Below are 21,731 nucleotides of genomic sequence, written 5' to 3' on the forward strand. Positions count from 1 at the left end.
TTGGTCCGGTCCCCGACCGGCTAGCGGTGGGGACCGAAATTCCCACGGACGTACCTGTACGCCCTCAGTCCTTAAAGACTCTGAAACGGGTATAGATATATGTAACACAGTGGCCTCGTTTGCTATTGCAAACCCGAAGTCTTTTGTCGGGTTTTGCGCCACATTCTGTAGGCAAAGTGGAAAATGTAGGGAAACTTTAGTAAATACCGTGGAAAATAAAAGGGAATTAAAACCCACAAAGGAACCTACACTCCACTCTTAGTAAATAAGGGCCAGTGTGTGTGTGTATATTTATATAATTATATCATATGTTACTTCTTTTTTACCCTCTAAATACTAACCTATTTTTCTTGCTTTTTTTCTTTTAATTTCAGATCCGTGTATGCAGAGGACTTCTTCGGATTCGGGGGACTACATAGTTGACCCGCGGTTTTCTTTTTGTTCAATATTGACCCTTTAAGGACTCAGGGTTTTTCCGTTTTTGCACATATGTTTTTTCCTCCTCCCCTTCTAAAAATTATAACGTTTTCAGTTTTCCATCTACAGATCTATATGAGGGCTTGTTGTATGCACTACCAATTTTACTATATAATGGCATCAGTCATGTCACCACAAAATCTATGGCAAAACCAAAAGACAATTATTTGTGGGACAAAATAAAAAAGCCGTTTCTAGGCAGTTAACTTTTCAGTAAAAATGACACCTTATATTTATTCTGTAGGTCCATACAGATACAGTTAGAAGGATACCCAATTTATGTTGGTTTTATTTTATTTTACGACAAAAAAAAATTATAACTACATGCACCAAAAATTGTCATCTTCTGACTCCTATAACTTTTTTATTTTTCTGCATACAGGGCTATATGAGGGTTAATTTTTTGCACCTTGGGTTGTGGTTTTTATCAGTGCCATTTTTGTTTTGATGGGACTTTTGATCAGACATTTTTTAAGGGTATACAAAATGACCAAAAATATGCAATTTTGGACTTTGGAATTTTTTTACGGCATTGACCCTGCGGTATAATTAACTTTATATTTTTATAGTTCGGACATTTACACACGCAGAGATACCACATATGTTTATTTTTATTATGTTTACATATTTTTTATATGGATTTTGGGAAAAGGAGGGTGATTTACACAATTAGTATGGAAGGGATCAATTCACATTTATTAACTTTTATATATATATATATATATATATATATTTTTTTTTTTTTTAACTCTTTTTACACTTTTTTTTGTCCCTATAGGAGTCTATTACATGCAATCCTTTTATAGCCATAGCATAGCATTAATCAGTGTAATCTGCGCTCGATTGCTCCAGCCTGCAGAGCCAGGCTGGAGCATCGTAGAAGAGATCGGCCGGCGAGGAGGCAGGTAAGAACCCTCCCGCCGTTCTCTAAGATAATCGGGACACCGTGGTTTCACTGGAGTGATCATGATCAGCCTGACTGAGCTGCCGGGATTGCTTTTTTCCCATTTAAGATGCAGCGATCAACTTTGATCGATGCATCTAAGGTGTTAATGCCAGGCATCACCGCAATCAGGGATGTCCAGCATTAGACGCGGGTCAAGGCTGTTGATAGCCGTTGGGACCACCCCACTATGACGCGGGGTCAGCTTGTGACCCTGCTTCATAGCAGGGGCATCGCCTACAGGTACGCCCTGTGTCCTTAAGAAGTTAATAAAATGGTTAATGAGGGCTTGTGAGGAAGTGTTTTTTGGAATAAAATCAGACTGAGAATGGAAGTATTGGGAACCCCACATGTTTTTTTGCATAAATAATTAAATAATAATAATTAAAAAAATAGTGTGTGATTCCCCCTATTTTTATAAATACATTAAAATGACTTTCAGAAAGATTGTTAACCCTTTAGGTGTTTCACAGGAATAGCAGCAAAGTGAAGGAGAAAATTCTAAATCTTCATTTTTTACACGCACATGTTCTTGTAGATACAGTTTTTGAATTTTTACAAGGGGTAATAAGAGAAAAATTTGTAACCCATTTTCTCTCAAGTAAGGTAATACCTCATATGTGGATGTAAAGTGCTCTGTGGGTGCACAAGAGGGCTCAGAAGGAAGGGTTGTATTAGTGAAACAGCTGGAGGCACCCTGTGTTGAAAACAATAAGTTAGGGCCATGGGCGCAGCGCCATGCTAGGCCGCCCACCACCACCCCGTGTTAAAACCCTGAACCCCGCTCTCCCCAAACCCCATGTTATAACCTCGATCCCCCTAAACGTATCTCCCCTAAACATACTTACATGCTGCAGAGTCCTTCAGCAGCAGCGGCGTACTGCTGGGGCAGCAGCAGCGGCGACATGTGCGGGAGGAGTGGCCTCACGGCCAGGCAGGGAGTGAGCGCAGGCTGAATGAATTCGGACCGATTGCCCGGCCAGCATCGGTCCGAATTCAGGCGTGACGTCACGCCAGCTTGCAGTCGGCCACAAGGAGGGAGACCCCTAGTGGACGGTTTTCAAATGTAAATTAAAAGGTTTTAATAAAAAATAAAAAAAGGAATATTAGAGATATGTTGTAGTACATATGTACTACAACATATAAAAAAAAAATGTTAATGACCGTGCCCATTTAACGAAAGGCTCACTATACCCCTTGTTACATTCCGTGAGGGGTGTAGTTTCCAAAATGGGGTCACACGTGGGTATTTATTTTTTTGCGTTTATGTCAGAACCACTGTAAAATCAGCCACCCCTGTGCAAATCACCAATTTAGGCCTCAAATGTACATAGTGCTCTCTCACCCCTGAGCCTTGTGCTCCCGCAGAGCATTTTACGTCCACATATGGGGTATTTCCGTACTGAGGAGCAATTGCGTTACAAATTTTGGGGTCTTTTTCTCCTTTTACCCTGTACATTCACGGGGGGGTTAGAAACCACTGCACAGTGATCTCCAAACTGTGGCCCATCAGATGTTTCAAAACTACAAATCCCTGCATACCCAGACAGCAAACTGCTGTGCGGGCATGCTGGGAGTTGTAATTTTGCAAGATCTAGAGGGCTACAGTTTAGAGACCACTGTACAGTGATCTCCAAACTGTAGCCCTCCAAATATTGCAAAACTACAAATCCCAGCATGCTCAAACAGCTGTCTGGGCATGCTGGGAATTGTAGTTTTGCAACATATGGAGGGCTACAGTTTAGAGACCACTGTATAGTTGTCTCCAAACTGTAGCCCTCCAGATGTTGCTAGGCAACAACTCACCGGCTTCCGTAGTCAGCAGGATCGCCGCACCAGGGGGAGGATCGTCGCCCGCCACAGCAGATCGCCGCCGGTAAGGTATCTCCACCACAGTTCCCCCGAACTAAACTTTAACCGCTCCCGATCTGCTATTAGTTGTTTCTGACCAACCAATAGCAGGGATAGGAGGGGTGGCACCCCTGCCACCTCACTCCTATCCCTTCAGGGGGATCGGGGGTGTCTTGGACAACCCCGATCCCCCTTATTTTTTGGGTCACCGGAGACCCGTTTGACCCGAAATTGCCTCAGATTTGCGGCGATCGCCAACATGGTGGGTCTCGGGACCCCCACAGGGGTTTGCATGGGGTGCCTGCCAAAGGATTTTCAGCAGGCATCCCGGCCCGATCCCCGCCCGGTGAGCGGCAGGGACCGGAATTCCTATGGGTGTACAGGTACGCCCTGGGTCTTCCAGATGTTGCAGGTACTCCCTGGGTCCTCCAGATGTACGCCCTGGGTCCTTAAAGGGGTACTCTGGTGGTTAAGATTTTTGGCCATATTGCATCTTCTTTTAATCTTCATGTTTTTTGCAATTGACATTTATTATATGTTTGTGTAGCATGTGTCTTTTTTTCTTACCTGTTTGTGGGCCGGGAAGTTCTGTAGTTCTGTGTTGGATCTCTTACTGTTGTCCACAGGTTAGGATTAGGCTGTGGACAAGATGTCATGGCTTTTTTTTTCTCTGTTCTTACAAAACTGCATGACAGAGAGAGGCCACGCCCCCTTATCTCCCCCTCCTGGAGGACGCAGGTGTGCATGAGAGCAAGAAGCTCCTACACAGCTTCTCATCTCCCCTCCCCCTGCTCTGTCTTCTGAGGATGCAGGTCTGCACTGAAAGAAGACAGAGAAGATGAGAGTGTTATCTGAAGGGGAGGATAACAAAGTGCACGGCTGGGGATGTATAGACTGCAAGGGAATAAATCTCAGACTGGGGATGATTTCTATTTGTGAAGGGGGGGGGACTCCTGAATGACACATGCTGGGAGTTGTAGTCCCTGTTATGTGTGTGTATGCTAGTGTTTACAAACCAGTGGTGCCTCCAGCTGCTGAACAACTACAACTCCCAGCATGCTCTGACAGCCTTTGGGCATGCTGGGAGTTTTAGTTTTGCAACAGCTGGAGGCACACTGGTTGGGAAACACTGTCCTAGCCTATTCAACATACACATCAAGTTACACCAGTGTTTCCAAACCAGTCTGCCTCCAGCTGTTGTAAAACTACAACTCCCAGCATTCCCTGACAACCTTTGAGCATGCAGGGAGTTGTAGTTTTGCAACAGCTGGAGGCACAGTGATTTGGAAACACTGGCCTAGCCTATTCAGTATGTTACAAACAAAGTACATTGTTTCCCAATCAGGGTGTCGTTAGCTGTATCAAAACTACAACTCCCAGCATGCCCGGACAGCTTTTGGCTGTCCGGGCATGCTGGTAGTAGTAATTTTGCAACACCTGGAGGCACCCTGGTTGGGAAACCCTGGTGTATGCCCTATAGAGGTATGGTGAACTACAACCCCCCAGGAGACTACAGAGGCAGCATGCTGGTGTTATACCACAGACTGAAGACTCCTGAATGACACATGCTGGGAGTTGTAGTTCCTTGTGTGTGTATGCCAGTGTTTCCCAACCAGGGCTGATTATATCACTGTGCTATGTATAAGGTGGCCGACCCGGGAAAATAGTAGGGTGGGTAACAGGCGGAACAAATAAAAAAAATAAAAGGAGCCGCCCCAAACCAGCAAGGCATGTGGTATGCTGGGATTTGTAGTTTTCAGCACAACAAGAAACAGGAAATAGAAGCAAAGATAGGAAAACAAAGTGGGGGATAAAAAGACAACAAAGAACGGAAATAGAGTTGCCTAAACAACAAGAATAGAAATGAAACAAAACAAATAGGGTAAGTCAAAAACGGAAAAACATGTTGACCACCGAAGTACCCCTTTAAGTACCAGGGAGCCAGGGCATACTTGTACGCCCTTGGTCCTTAAGTGGTTAACAAAAAAAAACTATAAAAAACGCTGGTCATCGACGTAGTCCACTGAATCTGTAGTAATCCACAGAATTCACGGATCTGAAATGAGAAGAAAAAAAAACACGAAAAACAGGTTAGTACATTTATGGTGCTCTCTCCTGGGGTGCTCCAGCTGTTGATAAACTACAACTTCCATCATGGGAGTTGTAGTTTGGGAACAGGGTGCCTTCAGCTTTTGCTAAACTACAACTCCTATGATGGGAGTTGTAGTTTAGCAACAGCTGGAGGCACCCTGTCGTTAAGATTCAAGCCGCTCCTTAGCCATCCTCCAACATCAACCACCCGCCGGCTATCTGTTGCAAGACTACAACTCCCAGCATGCTCTTACTGTGAGAACATGCTGGGAGTTGTTATTGCAACAGTTAGCAGGCGGGTGGTAGATGTGGGAGGGTGGCCGGGGAGCGGAGCTCGCCGGCTCACAGAAATGTGAAATCACATGATCGTGGCTCCGGGAGGGAAATACTGTATTAAATTACAGTGCCGTAGTTTTATATTGTTGGGAGCTGGCTGGCTCCGCTTTCCGGCCACCCGCCCACATCTACCACCCGCCTGCTAGCTGTTGCAGTAACAACTCCCAGCATGTCCTCACTGTAAGGGCATGCTGGGAGTTGAAGTAGGAACAGCTAGCGGCGGGTGGCCGGGGAGCAGAGCTTTACAAAAGCTGCAACTTTTTGTGCGACTTTTAAAAAAACTCTCTCCACAGGCTTTTCTGTAAGCTAGGTCTGACCTGGAAGTGATTTGCAATTTTTTGGGGTGGTTTTGACTTTTTTTTTGTTACTTTCCCCAAAAAGTCGCAATAATAAATTCCAGACTACTGCATACATTAACACATATTTGACTGTCTACAGTCATTTCTAACAAGTCTGCGGTGCATTGAAAAGTCGCAAAAAAAAGTCCCATGGAGGGAGGATGCAACTTTCTTGTGACTTTTCACCGCAAAAAACAAACAGAAAATGTCTAAAGCTGTTAATAAATTCCCCCCTTTGTATCTTTGTTAAAGAAGGGGACATAATCTGTTCCACTTTCCACACATTTTTGGATATTAACTAGTGAAAAAAAACAATAATTGTTGTCAGAAATATTAATATTTTTCCTTTTTTAATTCTTGATAATTGCAGAAAACGTACTAAACCACTTTGGCGTGTTTGAAACTGATAACAGAATATAGCCTACTTTTTATAACAGAGGGCTATGCAAATCAAAATTTTTCAACCATATATTTCTAGGAGACAACATGATCATACTTTAAAATAAATTATAGAGTTTAGTTTTTAACTTCTGTCCCATACTTGCATTATATGTGCCTATATTATTTATGCACAACTGTGCAAGTTTCTCTTCTGTCGTTTCCCCTTAAGTTTTTAAATTAATCAATTGTCAACATATTTTATGTTTATTGTTGATCAGATTATTCAGTCCTATAAGCCCGTTTCATGCTTACCATTAGACGACCCTCAATACTTTAATTTTTGCCCTTCTGCAGGGTTCTGAAGTATTGTGCTGACCACCATACTAAGTATAAAACCTTCCTTTTTTCCATTGATAGTTGCTATAGTGAGGAGGTGGTAATAAGAGATCATTTTATTCATTACATAGAAATGGTTGAAACAGTGTAATCGTTCTTGTCATCTTTCTTCACTTTTCACTTCACTTTATAGATTATAGCTATGAAGAGGAGGAAGATTATATTGGTTATGATGTGGATTGCTTCCCTTGTCCCCATGTAGAGGATAGTGGGCTGGGTCTTCTTGCACGATTTGCAGCCAGTGAACCACTCAATCCTATCATCTCTCCACCTTTATCCACTGTTCTTTTGGATGAAAAACAAACATCAGTGGAGGATCAAAAAACTCTGATGGGTGAGTTGTGACAAAACATATTTTAACCCCTTAAGGACCAAACCCATTTTGGCCTTAAAGGGGTACTCCGCCCCTAGACATCTTTTCCCATATCGAAAGGATAGGGGATAAGATGTCAGATCGCGGGGGTCCCGCCGCTGGGGACCCCCGGGATCTCTGCTGCAGCACTCACCTGTTGCACTTCCGGGAACACTGGAGGCTTCGGCTCCCGACCACGGTGACGTGAGATTGTGACGTCATGACTTCGCCCCCATGTGATGTCACGCCCCGCCCCTCAATGCAAGTCTATGGGGGGCGGAGTCGTGACATCACGATCTCCCGTCACCGTGGTCGTGAGGTGTTAGAATGAGAGCCTCCAGCACTGCTGGAAGCCACAACAGGTGGGTGCTGCAGCCGAGATCCCGAGGGTCCCCAGCGGCAGCACCCCCGTGATCTGACATCTTATCCCCTATCCTTTCGATAGGGGATAAGATGTCTAGGGGCGGAGTACCCCTTTAAGGACCAGAGCATTTTTTGCAAATCTGACCACTGTCACTTTAAGCATTAATAACTGTGGGATGCTTTAACATATTAATTTGTTTCTGAGATTGTTTTTTCATGACATATTCTACTTTATGTTAGTGGTAAATTTTCATCTTTACTTGCATCATTACAAAATTTCATGATTTTTGGGGAAAATTGTGCATTTTACTAACTTTGAAACTCTCTGCTAGTAAGGAAAATTGTCATTCAAAATAAATTATATATTAATTCACATTTACAATATGTCTACTTTATGTGGGCATCATAAAGTTGACATGTTTTTACTTTTGGAAGACATCAGAGGGCTACAAAGGATAGTAGCAATTTTCAACATTTTCATGACAAATTCAAAATCGACACTTTTTATGAACCAGTTCTGTTTGAAGTGGATTTGAGGGGTCTTTCTATAAGAAATACCACAAATGACCCCATTTTAGAAACTGCACATTACAAAGTATTCAAAATGACATTCAGCAAGTTTGTTAACCCTTTAGCTGTTTAACAGGAATAGCAGCAAAGTGGAGGAGAAAAATCATAATCTCCATTTTTAACACTAATATGTTCTTGTAGTCCCATTTCTTTTATGTTTACAAGGGGTAAAAGGAGAAAAAGACCCCCAAAATTTGTAACCCAATTTCTCTTGAGTATTGAAATACCTGGTATTTGGATTAAAAGTGCTTTGCGGGCGCACAACATGGCTCAGGAGGGAAGGAGCAAATTTGGGATTTTGAAGAGAGAATTTTGCTGTAATTGTTTTTGGGGGGCATATCGCATTTAGGAAGGCCCCATGGTGCCAGAACAGCATTTAAACCCCACATTGCACATTATGTGGGAAACTTCATCCCTCAATGAACATAACAAGGGTTATTTTGAGCCTTAAAGGGGTATTCCAGGATTTTTTTAATTTGACTATGCTACAGGGGCTGTAAAGTTAGTGTAGTTCATAATATGACGGTGGTCTCACAATTCTTCTGTGATTATCGCCCCAATATTTATTTTTAACAGCATACAAAATTACTCATGTCTCGGGATTTCCCAGGTTGCAGTGCATCGAGACCGGTGATCACTAGTCAGATGATCAGAGGGAGCCAGTCCTGCTTCAATTTTACAACAGCTGTAGGCCCTCTGGTTAGAAAACACTGTGTTTCAATGGGTGGGGTAGCTGAAGAAAGGGAAGAAAGTGATACTTGCAAGCATGGAACTGTGGGATGTGTAGTTTAGAGAACAAAATCCAACAGGAAATACCCAGTTCTGGCAGGTATCTACTAAAATCACCATATGGTGGATAGCCCCTTTAACACCTAACAGGTGTTTGACGACTCTTCGTTAAACTTTGACATGAAAATGAAAAATTTGATTTTTAATACTAAAATACTGGTGTTACCTCAAATTTTTCATTTTCACAAGGGTTAAACAGAAAAAATTCACCACTAAATTTGTAGCCCAATTTCTCCCGATTAAGGAAATACCCCAAAGCTGGACTAAAAGTGGTCTGCTAGCGCACTATAGGTCTCAGAACAGAAGGAGCGCAAGTGGGCTTTTGTAGAGAGAATTTGGCAGGAATTGAAGTTGGGGGCTATGTGCATTTATAAAGCCCCCATGGTGTCAGAACAGCGGAAACCCCTCACATGTGACACCATTTTGGAAACTACACCCCTTAAGAAATATAATAAGCGTTACAGTAAGTACTTACACCTCACAGGTTTTTGGAACAGTGGGTTGTAAAAATAAAAAATTAGATTTTTTTATACTAAAATGCTGGTGTTTTTTTTTTTTTATTCTTTATTTTAAATTTTTCAACATATATAACCAACACACACAAAGAAATTAATCCACAAAACAATCACAAATCAAATAAATACAAATACATATATACAAAAAAAAATGTCTCCCCATACTTATCATAGTAATCTAACTTATTTTCTAACACCTAATTTATAATAATCAATTATAGAATAACATCCTAATTATCTAACTTCTTCTAACCTATAACATCCTCGTGTCAACCTCTGTTTAAACACAGCTCAGAATGGGGAGAACATATAATGCACATTACCCTTTTACCTCCTCTCCCAATTCCCTCCCCGCCCGCTCCCCACCCCCATCTCTCCATCCTCACCCCACATCCCTATTCCCGACTCCACTCCTCGAAATCCTCTGTTTCCTGAAATTGTACCCAACTTCTCCATATACAAAAAAATTCTTTGAGTACTATATTGACTAGATCTTAAATTTTCCATGAGCATCACCTCGTTAACCTTAGAAAACCACAAACCTAGATTTGGGAACTGGCTTGCTTCCACAAACTATAAATACAACTCCTAGCTGTCATCACTAAATGCGAGATCTCACTATGTTGTAGTTAAAAAAAATTCTGGTGAAAAGGGAATGTCATTCTCTATAATTTTTACAATAGTCGCATGCACCCTTTCCCAGGACTTCTTTGATCGCGGGCATGATAAAAAAATATGCAAGATAGTTCTTTCTTCTTCCCCACAAAGCCAGCATTTCCCCTCACACTCCATTCGTCTACTATCTCTAAATAATCTTGGGACCTGATACCATCTTGTGAGGACTTTGTAATTTGCTTCTTGCATACGCACATTCACTGAGGATTCATGTACTAAGCAAAAAATCTTTTTCCACTGTTCAGCTGAGAGATGTAAATCCAAATCTCTCTCCCATTTCAGTACAAACGAGGGATGACTCACTTCTTCACCGTCCAACCATATTCTATATATCTTAGAGAGTACATGTTTTACAGGTTCATTAGAACTACACATTTCCTACAAATTCGTTAATCCCTTTTTGTACCAAATTGGTTTAGGCAACCTTCTAAAAAAATTCCTCAACTGAAAATTTCTCCAAAAACCCAAAGGGACCAATTGTTCCATTTCATCATCTACCTTCCACTCATCTTGATCTAACCCTGCTCTTAAATGGCCTACTCTAAACTTTCCTCTCTCCATCCACTGACGAAAAATCAAGTCCTCTATTCCTGGAGGAAATGCTGGGTTGCCAAGTATAGGTGTCATCTGTGAATTCTTAGGTAACCACATTTTTCTTACTATCGAATCATCACAGACTGATAGTGTAACACCTATAGTTGGGTATTTTTTCAGATCTTTCTTTACTACACTTGTCAACCATGGTAAACAGTTTAATGGAGTTGATGTCAAAGATTGTTCAATAGGTACCCAACGCTTCGTTTTTTTATGGCAACACCAATCAATGACTCGACCTAAGTGAACTGCAACATAATATCCTCTTAACCTCCCTGGCGGTATGATTCTGTCTGGAAATTTGTACCAAAAGCGGTACAATTTTTTGCACTGAATTTCACATCTCCCCCCCGCCCATTTCACATCTCCCCCGTCACATTCCCCTTCCCTTGTCACATTCCCTCTCTCCCTTGTCACATTCCCCCTCTCCCTTGTCACATCCCCCCGTCACATTCTCCCCCTCCTTGTCACATTCTCCCCCCTCCTTGTCACATTCCCCCCCTTGTCACATTCCCCCCCCCCCCCGTCACATTCCCCCCTCTGTCACATTCCCCCCTCTGTCACATCCCCCCCCTTGTCACATCCCTCCCTCTGTCACATTGCCCCCTCTGTCACATTCCCCCCTCTGTCACATTCCCCCCTTTGTCACATTCTCCCCCCCCCCACCCTCCTCTTGTCCTGCAGCAGCATACACTAGGTTTGCCGAGCAGATTTCAAACCTAGTGTGTTTGCTGCAGAACAAGCCCTTTCCCCTTCAGCCAATCACAGGCTTTACACCACTGTGGCCTGTGATTGGCTGAAAAGTGAAAGGTCTTGTAAGATGAATAGTGAAGAGAGCAGGGACCAGAGCGCACGGAGGGGAACGACATCTGCAGGGACTGGGATTAGGTGAGCAAAAGGTTTTTTTATTTTACTACTTTTTCCTTTTACACTTAGCTCAGTGTTTTTCTAACAGGGTGCCTCCAGCTGTTGTGAAACTACTACTCCCAGCATGCTGAGAGTTGTAGTTTTGCAACAGCTGGAGGCCCCCTGGTAGGGAAACACTGACTTTTAGTATTTTTCTTTACCTGCTCTGGCCGGCCCCCGCAACGGGAGCCGACCAGAGCAGATAATCGCATGTTTTCCCGGGGCCGCATCGCTATATCGCATTGCTTTTGCGATATATCGTGCAGCCCGGCTGGGAACTCTGCAATTCTACCCCGAGCGTGAGTTGGGGTAGTCACACTCGGGATTACCGCTCAGGAGGTTAAGTCCCGGAGTCCCACTCCTCCTCTCTCCTTCAGTCTACACAATGTCGCCTTTCTTAATCGGGGTTTTCTTCCTTTCCAAATAAAATTATTCTGTATGTCTGTCAAGGACTTAAAAAAAGACTTTGATAATTTTATTGGAATACATTGAAGGTCATACAGAATCCTTGGCAGAATAGTCATTTTAAATAAAGCACATCTACCGAACCAGGAGAATAAATTAGTAGACCACTTTGCACATTGATTCTGTAATTTAGCTACTAAAAGGACATAGTTTAATTTATACAAAAACCGCAAGTCAGCCGGAATCCAAATTCCCAATATCTTAAGTGCTTGCTTGGCCCATTTAATCCTAGAAACTCCTTGCAATTGCGCCACCGACTCCTCTGTTAATGAGACATTAAGTGCCTCTGATTTTCCCCAATTAATTTTAAAGTTGGACAATCTAGAATATATTTCAATTTCTTTCATTAGAATTGGAAAAGACACCTGCGGATTGGTAATATAAAATGTCCAATCATCGGCATATGCTGCCACCTTGTGTACTGAGCCTTGTATCTCCACTCCCGCTATATCTTTAACTCCTCTAATTTTACATAAAAAAGATTCCAAAATCAATGCAAACACCAATGGGGAAAAGGAACACCCCTGTCGCGTTCGGTTACGAATCTCAAATTCTTCAGATAATATTCCATTTATTCTAAATTTAGCAGAGGGAGACTGATAGAGACCCATAATCCAACTTAAACATTTACTCCCTAAACCCAAATGCTTCAATGTCTCCTCCATGTATGTCCAGTTCACTCGGTCGAACGCTTTCTCAGCGTCAGTCGAAAGCAACATCATGGGAATATTTTTTGACCGAGTGAACTGGATCAAGTTCACAGTTCTAATAGTATTATCTCTTGCCTCTCTATTCTCTATAAACCCTACTTGATCATAATTTATAATCTCCCCCATAAATCTAGATAATCTTTTAGCGATAATTTTTGAAAATAGCTTTACATCAATGTTTAAAAGGGAGATCGGTCTATAGCTAGCACAGTGCACTGCATCTTTCCTTTCTTTTAAGATTACTGCTATATGAGCTCTAGTTGTATCATTTGGAACCTGACCTCCAAGCGCCACTGAATTGTAACTTTTAAGAAAATAGGGGCATAGAATTTCACTCAGAGTCTTATAATATCCCAGTGAAAACCCATCTGGTCCGGGTGTCTTCCCTTCGGGGGTATTTCTCATAACCTGATTAAATTCCTCCTCTGTTATATCCTTTCCTAATTCTTCTATCTCCTTTCTACCTAACTTAGGGAGACCCGACTCCATTATATACTTTTAAACTCTAGATCTGAATTCTCGTCCCTGTACCATAGGGTTAGAAGAATCAATATTGTACAGCTCTTCATAAAAAGCTCTAAATCTCTCTGCTATGTCCGAAGGGCGATATGTCAACTCCTGAGATTTTATCTGTATCTTTTCAATATAGGAGCCAGCCCGCTGTGCTTTCACCGCTGAGGCTAGAGCTTTACCGCTTTTATTACTATATTCATACAGGTAACTCCTACAATTTGATAAGTCTCTTTTTGCATTAACCACCAACAGCTGTCTAATTTCTTCCCTTTTTTTTTCTACCTTTATTTTTAATACTTCATCTTTTTTACCCTTATGTTCTATCTCTAAATCACTCAATTCCTTCATCAATTGTGATATTTTTTGAGTTTTTTCTTTTTTCAACAGTGTCCCATGCTTTACCAGAATCCCTCTAGCCACACACTTGTGGGCTTCCCATACTATTCCCGGGGATGCCTGTTCCGAAACATTAATGTCAAAATATTCTTTAATCTGTTTCTTCAAATCCACTAATACCACCTCATCTTGCAGCAATAACGGATTCAATTTCCAATCCCACTTTCTAGGCCTTATCTCTGGAATATTCAAATACAATTTAATCATAGCATGATCTGAAATTTTTTTTTCATTTTTTGCCCCCTGGAACCACTCCAAATCCCTCTGTTTCATAAAAAAAAAATCTATCCTAGAAAATGAATCGTGTACTTTAGAATAACAAGTATAATCTCTATCCTTAGGATATGAAATACGCCATGGGTCAACCAGACCGAATTTATGTATCATCTTCTAACAATAACGCAAAGCTGACACACTCATATATGACATTCCTCTAGATGTGTCCAGAACGGGATCTAATACAAAATTAAAGTCCCCCCCCCCCCCCCCCCATAATCAAAGTTGCTTCAGAGAACTCTTCCAACCTTTCCAATATCTGACATAACATTGGACCTTGTTTAACATTCTGGAGATATATTGACGCCAGGGTAATCTTCTGGGAAGCAATAGTCCCCTTAACAAAAATATACCTTCCCTCATCTTTACAGCTATCTAAATAACTCCACAGTATATTCTGAGAAATTAATATACTGGCTCCCTTTGCTTTGGGGTTATCTGTGTAGCTGTGATACACAATTTAAAACGGTCTCCTAGTAAAAACAAATTTATGCGAGGTTAAATAATAAGAGTCTCTTGCAAAAAAAAACTATGTCCAACCCTTCTGATCTTAACAGATTACTCAATATAGAACGTTTACCCGAGTCTTGTAAGCCTCTCACGTTTAGAGAGTCTACTCCCAATTTCCCCATATTTTCCAGAAGAAGAGGGGGGAAAAAATGAACGAGAGGGAGAGAGGAAGAAGGAAAAAAAGAGAAAGACAAACCCCTGGCACTAGCCTATATCCGCCACTCTTATTCCTCTAAAATCCAAAGAAAGAAAAAAAAATATATTTTTTTAAATAAAATAAAATAAAGTATTGAACAGATTATCCCTTTCGGGGTGGCGAAACAAAACAAAAAAAAACAAAATGTGTGTGTATCAAGGTGTGGGAAATCATATGTGGGCCGGCTCCTTTATCTCTGACACTCTTCTAATAATACCGGGAAAAAAAACAAAATAAAATAAAGATAAAAAAAATCTACCCCACTTATTACCACTGGTGAAGGGCCGGGGAGAAATACACACCAAATAAAATAAAGAAAAAATCTATATTAATAAAGGCAGCTATTATTATATTCCTAACTACCACCTAATAGCTAATCAGAATCCTTTATTTTCTTCTTTTGTGAAATTCTCATTCACCCAAGCCCATTCACCCCCAAATCAGCAATATAACTAGACCATGACCTCTCCACCAAATGACCCACAGCAAAATCCACCACTCTTCAACCATATCACGACTCTAAGACAAGTTTCCACCTTGTGTCTCACTAAAGTGACCTGATATAGAGTCCCAATCTAACCTGTTTATCACTTCCACTGGCAAGATGTTAAGAAATTCACACAGAGCCGGCAGTTCCTCATATCTGGTCAAGGTAAAAGTATCAGAGTTTTTTTTCACTATTAGATGAAAAGGATGTCCCCACTGATAAACAGCTCCTGCTGCTTTAATTTTCTCCAGTAGTGGATGTAAGGCCCATCTCATCTGCAATGTGCGCCTAGAGACATCTGGAAAAAGTTTTATCTCCGCACCCTCATAAACAATTGTATCCTTTTGCCTTGCAGCTCGCATTATTAAAGACTGATCAGTGAAGTACAGTGACCCCCCGACTTATGATGGCCCCGACATATGATCATTTCAACATATGATGGCCTCTCAGAGCCCATCGTATGTTGAAGGCAGCATGGACATATTATGCTGCTGTGTGTCGGGGCCATCATACAAACAGCTATCTGACAGCGCTGACAACTTCAGCAACTGACAGATAGTTGTATAATGTGCCCCCTGTTCTGCCTCCTGTTACTCACATGCTGTCCTGCTAACTCACGCAGGCTTCCACTGTGAGCTCCGTGTAAGCCCCGCCCCCCCAGTGCAGCCATAGCCAATAGCCTGGAGCATCTTGCTGCAGGCATCCAATGAGCTGCTGGCTGCCCTCCCCTTCCTTTCCTATAGAGCTGTAGTCGGCAGGATCGTAATGGAGGACATTCTGTCCCCCCTGAAGGTATTTAAAGAACTGTACAGTACTGTATGCAATGTCACACATCACATACAATACATATACACACTATACACCCCATACATCAATGTTTCCCTATCAGTGTGCCTCCAGCTGTTGCAAAACTATAACTCCCAGCATGCCCAGACAGTCAATGGCTGTACATGCATGCTGGGAGTTGTAGTTGTGCAACAGCTGAAGGCACCCTGGTTTGTTAAACACTCCCCATACACTCCACATACAATGGTCATCCCAGAACCAATTAGCAGTTTCCCATAGAGATATGTATTCAACATACAATGGTTCCAAGGCCCCAGAACCAATTACCATTTTTACATAGACATATGTACTCGACATATGATGGTTTCAACAAATGATGGTTCTCCTGGAACCAATTAATATCATATGTTGAGGGACCACTGTAATGGAGACGACAAACCACATCCCGGGGGCTCTGAGAAACCGTGTTCTTAAATCGAGCAATTCTATGTACTCTATCTATTGTAAATGTATCTTCCAGAGGGCGACCAGTAAACCCATTAAAAATTTCTGTTACACATCTGGATAGATCCTCTGCTTGATATCGCTCTGGAGCCCCTTTTAATCTTATATTGTTCCGCCTCTCTCTATTCTCTTGATCATCTAATTGTAGAGATAGGCGCTGAACCTGCTGTGTTAGACTTAAAATTTTTTTCCTTCAAGAGACTCCATTTTTCCTTTCAAGACTGATGTCTCAATTTCAGTAGCTTTAATACGGGTAGATAACTGCTCAATATCAGCACGGATAGTTCAATGTGCTTAACAGCACTGTCAAGATCATTTTTTGATGGCAGAGCCTGTATTAATGCCCGTATAATATTCAACTCGCCACTCTGATCTATCTGCAGAGGTGCCCCTCCAGTTGCACCTTTTACTTCACAATTAACCTCTGAAGACCTCTTTTCTGTACCAGGGTCTTTTCTCTCTCCCACCTCGTCCACCGAACCCTCTCCCACCCCCTGGGTCAGATCTACCTCCTCCATAGTGTCTTGCTCCCTCCTTCTCCCCTCGTTCAGCTGCTCAGGGGAACTCTCCCTTAGGTTGCTAGGCAAAGTCTCTCCGGGGGTAGGCAAGCTATTACCTCTCAGCTGGTCTTTTGCTGGCTGCCCCCCAGTCGTGTGAATAATCTGGGGTCCCACCGCTCCATCCTCGCCATCGATTCCTCCCTGTACGCCTCCGAGTGCCGGCGACCTCCTCTCTCTGGCCGGAAGCAGGAACTGATCCATCCTCTGATGCCGCGCGACTTTGCGTACCTCCGAATGTCCAGCGTTGCACACTGACGCCTGGTCAGCTGACCCGCCGACGCTTGCAAGACCTCTCCGCCGGGAAGCCTCTGCCTGCTTTGCCCGCTGTATTCGAAGCGAAGGACGGTAAGGACAGGTCACAGGGGATTTTTTTCCTTATTGGAACATTATTTTTGGAACAGTGGCCTGTAAAAATGAAAATATATATTTTTTTCACAGAAAAGCTGGTGTTACCCAAAATGTTGCTAATTCACAAGGACTAATAGGAAAAAAAGACCCAAAAATGTTTAGCTCAATTTCGCCAGAGTAAAGAAATACCTCAGATGTGGACGTAACCTGCTGTGCAGGCACATAATGGCTCAGTACTCATAGAGCAATGCTTGCATTTGAGGCCTATGACATTTCATTAGATGATGGTGACATACATTCAGAGGAAAATGAAAAAAGATACACCCACATGTGACACCATTACAGAAAGTATACCACCTGAGGAATCTGTATAGGACATTTGGAACGGTCGGGTGTTTATTATATTTATTTTCCAGGAATGGATGAAGTGTAGTTTGTGGAAAAGGAAAATTGCAATTTTCCAACTGAAATTCCATCTGTGTACTGAGTATGATGACCCAGAGCATAGGCAACAGTAAAACGTGTGCCCGCCACAAACCCTATGCTCTGCTTCATCATTATGGGAATGTTTTTTTTGGGTGGCACACAAATGCACACACCGTGCGCTCAGGAGAGGAGAGAGCACTGCGCATTTCAGGCCTATGTTTCTAACTGACATAGGTAACTGATGGTTACATACATTCAGAGGAAAATTTAAAAAAAAAAAGAAACAGCCACATGTGACCACATTTTCAACAGACGGGCATTTCCTAGAGTTATTTTCCAGGAATGGATGAAGTGTAGTTTTAGGAAAAATGAAAATAGCAATTTTCCAAATAATATGCCAATTGGGTATCCAGAATGATGACCCAGAGTATAGCCAAAAGTAAAAATTATGCCTGCCCGAAACCTATACTCTGATTCATCATTCTGGGAATGTGATGTGTGTGGCCATCCCTATTCTGTTACCTCAAATGCGCACACCGCTCAGGTTTAGAGAGAGTGCTGTGCATTTGAGGCAACTTGAAAACCCCCAGTGCAAATGACTCTGTGACACATGACCCAATACCACCAGAGTTTCAGGGGTATTATGTTAATGGATTTTTGGATGTTTTTTGGGTTTCAAATTTGGAAGACAATGTACTGTTGACAGGTACATTGGGGTCAACTCAAGGGGAATTAAAAATGGGAAAGGAGAATTTAGTGCTGCATGGAAGTGTGATACTCCCTGAAGCAATTTTTTATGCAGAGGCCCGGATGATCTGGACAAGTGCCGCATTGAGTGGTGGTGTCCTTCCGTATCCCCCTTCTGCAACACACTGTGCATACAATCTGGGCGCCTACTGTTCCAGAAGTACTCGGGGCTGCTCCCCCCTGATCGCCAAAGAACAGGGCCTTTATGAGCACCTTCTGGAACTGTAGAAAGAAAATGAGTGTCCCCTTAAAGACTCCTCTAAAGAGACCACCCTTTTGGGGACATAGGGCTCCAAGAATTTGTCCCCAAAGGGATCTATGACTGGCCGTATGTTGTACAGTTGGTCATAGGCAAAATCACCTGGGGTGGGGGGGGGGGGACATGCTGCATTATCATTGTAATTCAGGCATTTACAGATGGCCTCAAAACGTCTTGGCCATACTGTAGAGTGGGGTCTTGTAGAGAACGTCCCCACTCCAGTGCTGCCTGACACTGGGTTTTTTGACTAGGCCCATATGCAGCACGAGGCCCCAAAACGTCCTCATTTCGGCTGCATTGACGAGCTGCCATCCATTGGGCCTAGCGAAAACTGAGCTCGGGTGCGTGGCGACAAACTGGTGGGCATACAGGTTTGTCTGTGTCACCATCATGTTGGCAAAGTCGTCACTAAAATAACTAAAAAAGTCTATTTCAGTGAACCCGGCAATGTCAATTTTGATTCCTGGGTTGCCAACAAACCCAGGAGTCACAGGCTCAAAGTTCTCTGGGATAGTCCAGACAGGTTCACTCATAAAGAGACCAGGAAAGGAGGAGGCGCATGCGCGCGGCTTACCGGAAGAGACGTGGGTGATGTAAGCTCCGCGCCAGTCTCACCTATTTAAGCCCTAATCAGCGCCCTAAAGGCTCCACACGCAGGGGTTTCAGTGTGAACTGGACCTGGTCATGCCCAGGAGGCAGCGGTCACGGACTAAGAACCTCTCTCAGTGTCTTTCTCAGTCCATTCCGGACTTTTTCAGAGCCTCCCCGAAATCCAATATGGCGGCGGCGGCGGCAGCCCCCCCACACCGCTCCGATATGGCGTCTGATGAAGAAGGGGAGCAGGACCTGGCGCAGATGTCCCCGGCAGATATGTTCCGCCAGATCAAGCAAATGTTCCAGTCGGAGCTCCGAAAAGCTGTCTCAAACTTTACGGCGCAACTTCAAGATCTGGGCCAGAGAGTCTCCGACAATGAAAATAAGTTGGACGACTTAGCAGAGGCCGCGGAGTCTGACCGCCGGGATATTGATACGCATGCGGCCAAGCTTGACGCTATCAAATCAAACTTGAAGACCTGGAAAACCGCTCCCGCAGAGCTCTTTGCCGCCCGCAACCTGACAGCACTACCTGGCAGGCCCGCTGAAGTGCGCCTCTACTCAGATTTATCCCCGTCCATGCTGGAAAGGCGCAGGACATTTCGCCACATCACGTTGGCCCTGGTCCGGGAGGGGGTGAAGTATAAATGGGGATTTCCATTATCCCTCATCTGCCAACTTAAGGGGCGCCCCTACCAATTTTGCTCCCTGCTTGAGGCTCAAACTGCCCTCACTAAAGAGGGTACCCCCTGGACTGCCCCGGAACAGCCTCCTGCAACCGACTTGCCTCGGTGGGGCTCCCGACCCGCCAAGTCCTGGACCAGTGTCCCTTCGACCCAGCGTAAATCACAACGGTGCCTGGGGATGGCCCCTGATGGTTGACTTACCTGTACCCGTGAACCCCTCTCACCTGGCGTCCTGAAGCCACTGATCCTAGAAGGGCTGGTGTGACTGGACTGATGTGACCTTCGTTTCCTACAAGAGTTGGAAGTAAGCGGAGCCGCTATATTATACAGCTTCGCTTTCCAGTTTGACTTTTTTCTGTTTGTTCAGTGTTTTGTTCGTGGTTTGATGTTGTTAATTTTTGTTAGTCAGTGGGTCCGTATGTTCTATGGTCGTTTTGTCTATGTGTGTTTGTCTCGTCTCTGCATTGCCTGGTCTTTAGTTTTATGTGTAAGATAATCTCCCATAATGTCAGGGGATTTAATTCCCCTCCCAAACGGAGGAAAGCTTTCATTGGTTATAGATGCTACCGCCCTGACGTAATTTGCATTCAGGAGACTCACTTCTCTCAGTCCTCCTGCACTAGCTTCCTCCACTCCCAGTACTCCCGGTTTTATGTCTCATCTTTTGTCTCCAAAAGCAGGGGGGTACTGATTTGTTTGAAAAATACGTTGCCATTCGAGGTGACCCGCGTTCATACAGACTCCGAAGGCAGGTATGTCTTGCTGTTGGGCACCCTGTATGGTAAGCAGATCTGTTTACTTAACTCTTATGCTCCAAACTCTTCTCCATTCTTTCTTTCTCTCTGCTCTTTACTCCTCTCATACTCTTATGATGTTCTGGTGTGGGCGGGCGATTTCAATTTCGTCTTCGATGGCGACTTAGACAGGTCCTCCCCTAGTCCCTTAGGTAGGTGTAGAGCGTTGCAGAAAAGGTTAGTTTCGGCCTTCCATTCACTTCAACTTGCTGATGCATGGAGGGAGCACAATGGTCGGGCGAGGGGGTATTCCTACTATTCATCCTCCCAGAAAAATTACACTCGCATAGACTGGTTACTTCTCAACACCTCCTCTTTGCCGTGCCTTCTGTACGCGAGACACATTGCCTCTCCCTGGTCTGACCATGAGATGATATGTGTGGAGCTGGATCTCATAGGTGGTCCTACCACCCCTTTTACCTGGAGACTTAACGAGTCTATGCTGACTAACCAGACAGTTAAACGTTCTCTTACTGCGGATCTCACATCCTACTTTTTCACCAATGCTACTCCGAACTCAAACCCGATCTGGGTATGGTCTGCCCACAAGGCCTTCATTAGGGGAAGGCTTCTATCGCTAGCCTCATACATGAAAAGAGGCCGCTCCCAACTTCAACATACACTACATAACAAGCTCTCTCGACTCACCCTGGCTCACCAGCGTGCTCCCTCTCTTTATCTCCACAATGCTATCCGGGCTACCAGATTGCGACTGGATGCTGTGCTGTCCACCAGGGTGGAAAAAGCGCTTAGGTGGACTAAGGCCACATACTACCGCTACGCCAACAAGCCGGATAGGTTGCTTGCCAATATTCTTCGCAGCAGACAACGGCTTAATTATGTCCACACCATACAGTTGCATCCTGGTTCCCGGCCTTCCCACCCTGACAAGATTTA

General features: G+C 43.5%; 1 protein-coding gene across 6 annotated transcripts in view; it reads left to right on the forward strand.

Moving 5' to 3' along the window:
- TNRC18 (trinucleotide repeat containing 18) overlaps positions 1-21,731 on the forward strand; it is a 968,701-nt gene that overhangs the window by 638,432 nt on the left and 308,538 nt on the right. For all 6 annotated transcript variants that reach the window (XM_056534534.1, XM_056534539.1, XM_056534536.1 and 3 more), the window contains one exon: positions 6,947-7,147. In XM_056534534.1, the coding sequence (XP_056390509.1) occupies positions 6,947-7,147 (201 nt within the window). The remainder of the gene's footprint in view (positions 1-6,946; positions 7,148-21,731) is intronic.

The sequence above is a fragment of the Hyla sarda genome, chromosome 8 (genome assembly GCF_029499605.1).
Source record: "Hyla sarda isolate aHylSar1 chromosome 8, aHylSar1.hap1, whole genome shotgun sequence".
NCBI classification, from domain to species: Eukaryota; Metazoa; Chordata; class Amphibia; order Anura; family Hylidae; genus Hyla; species Hyla sarda.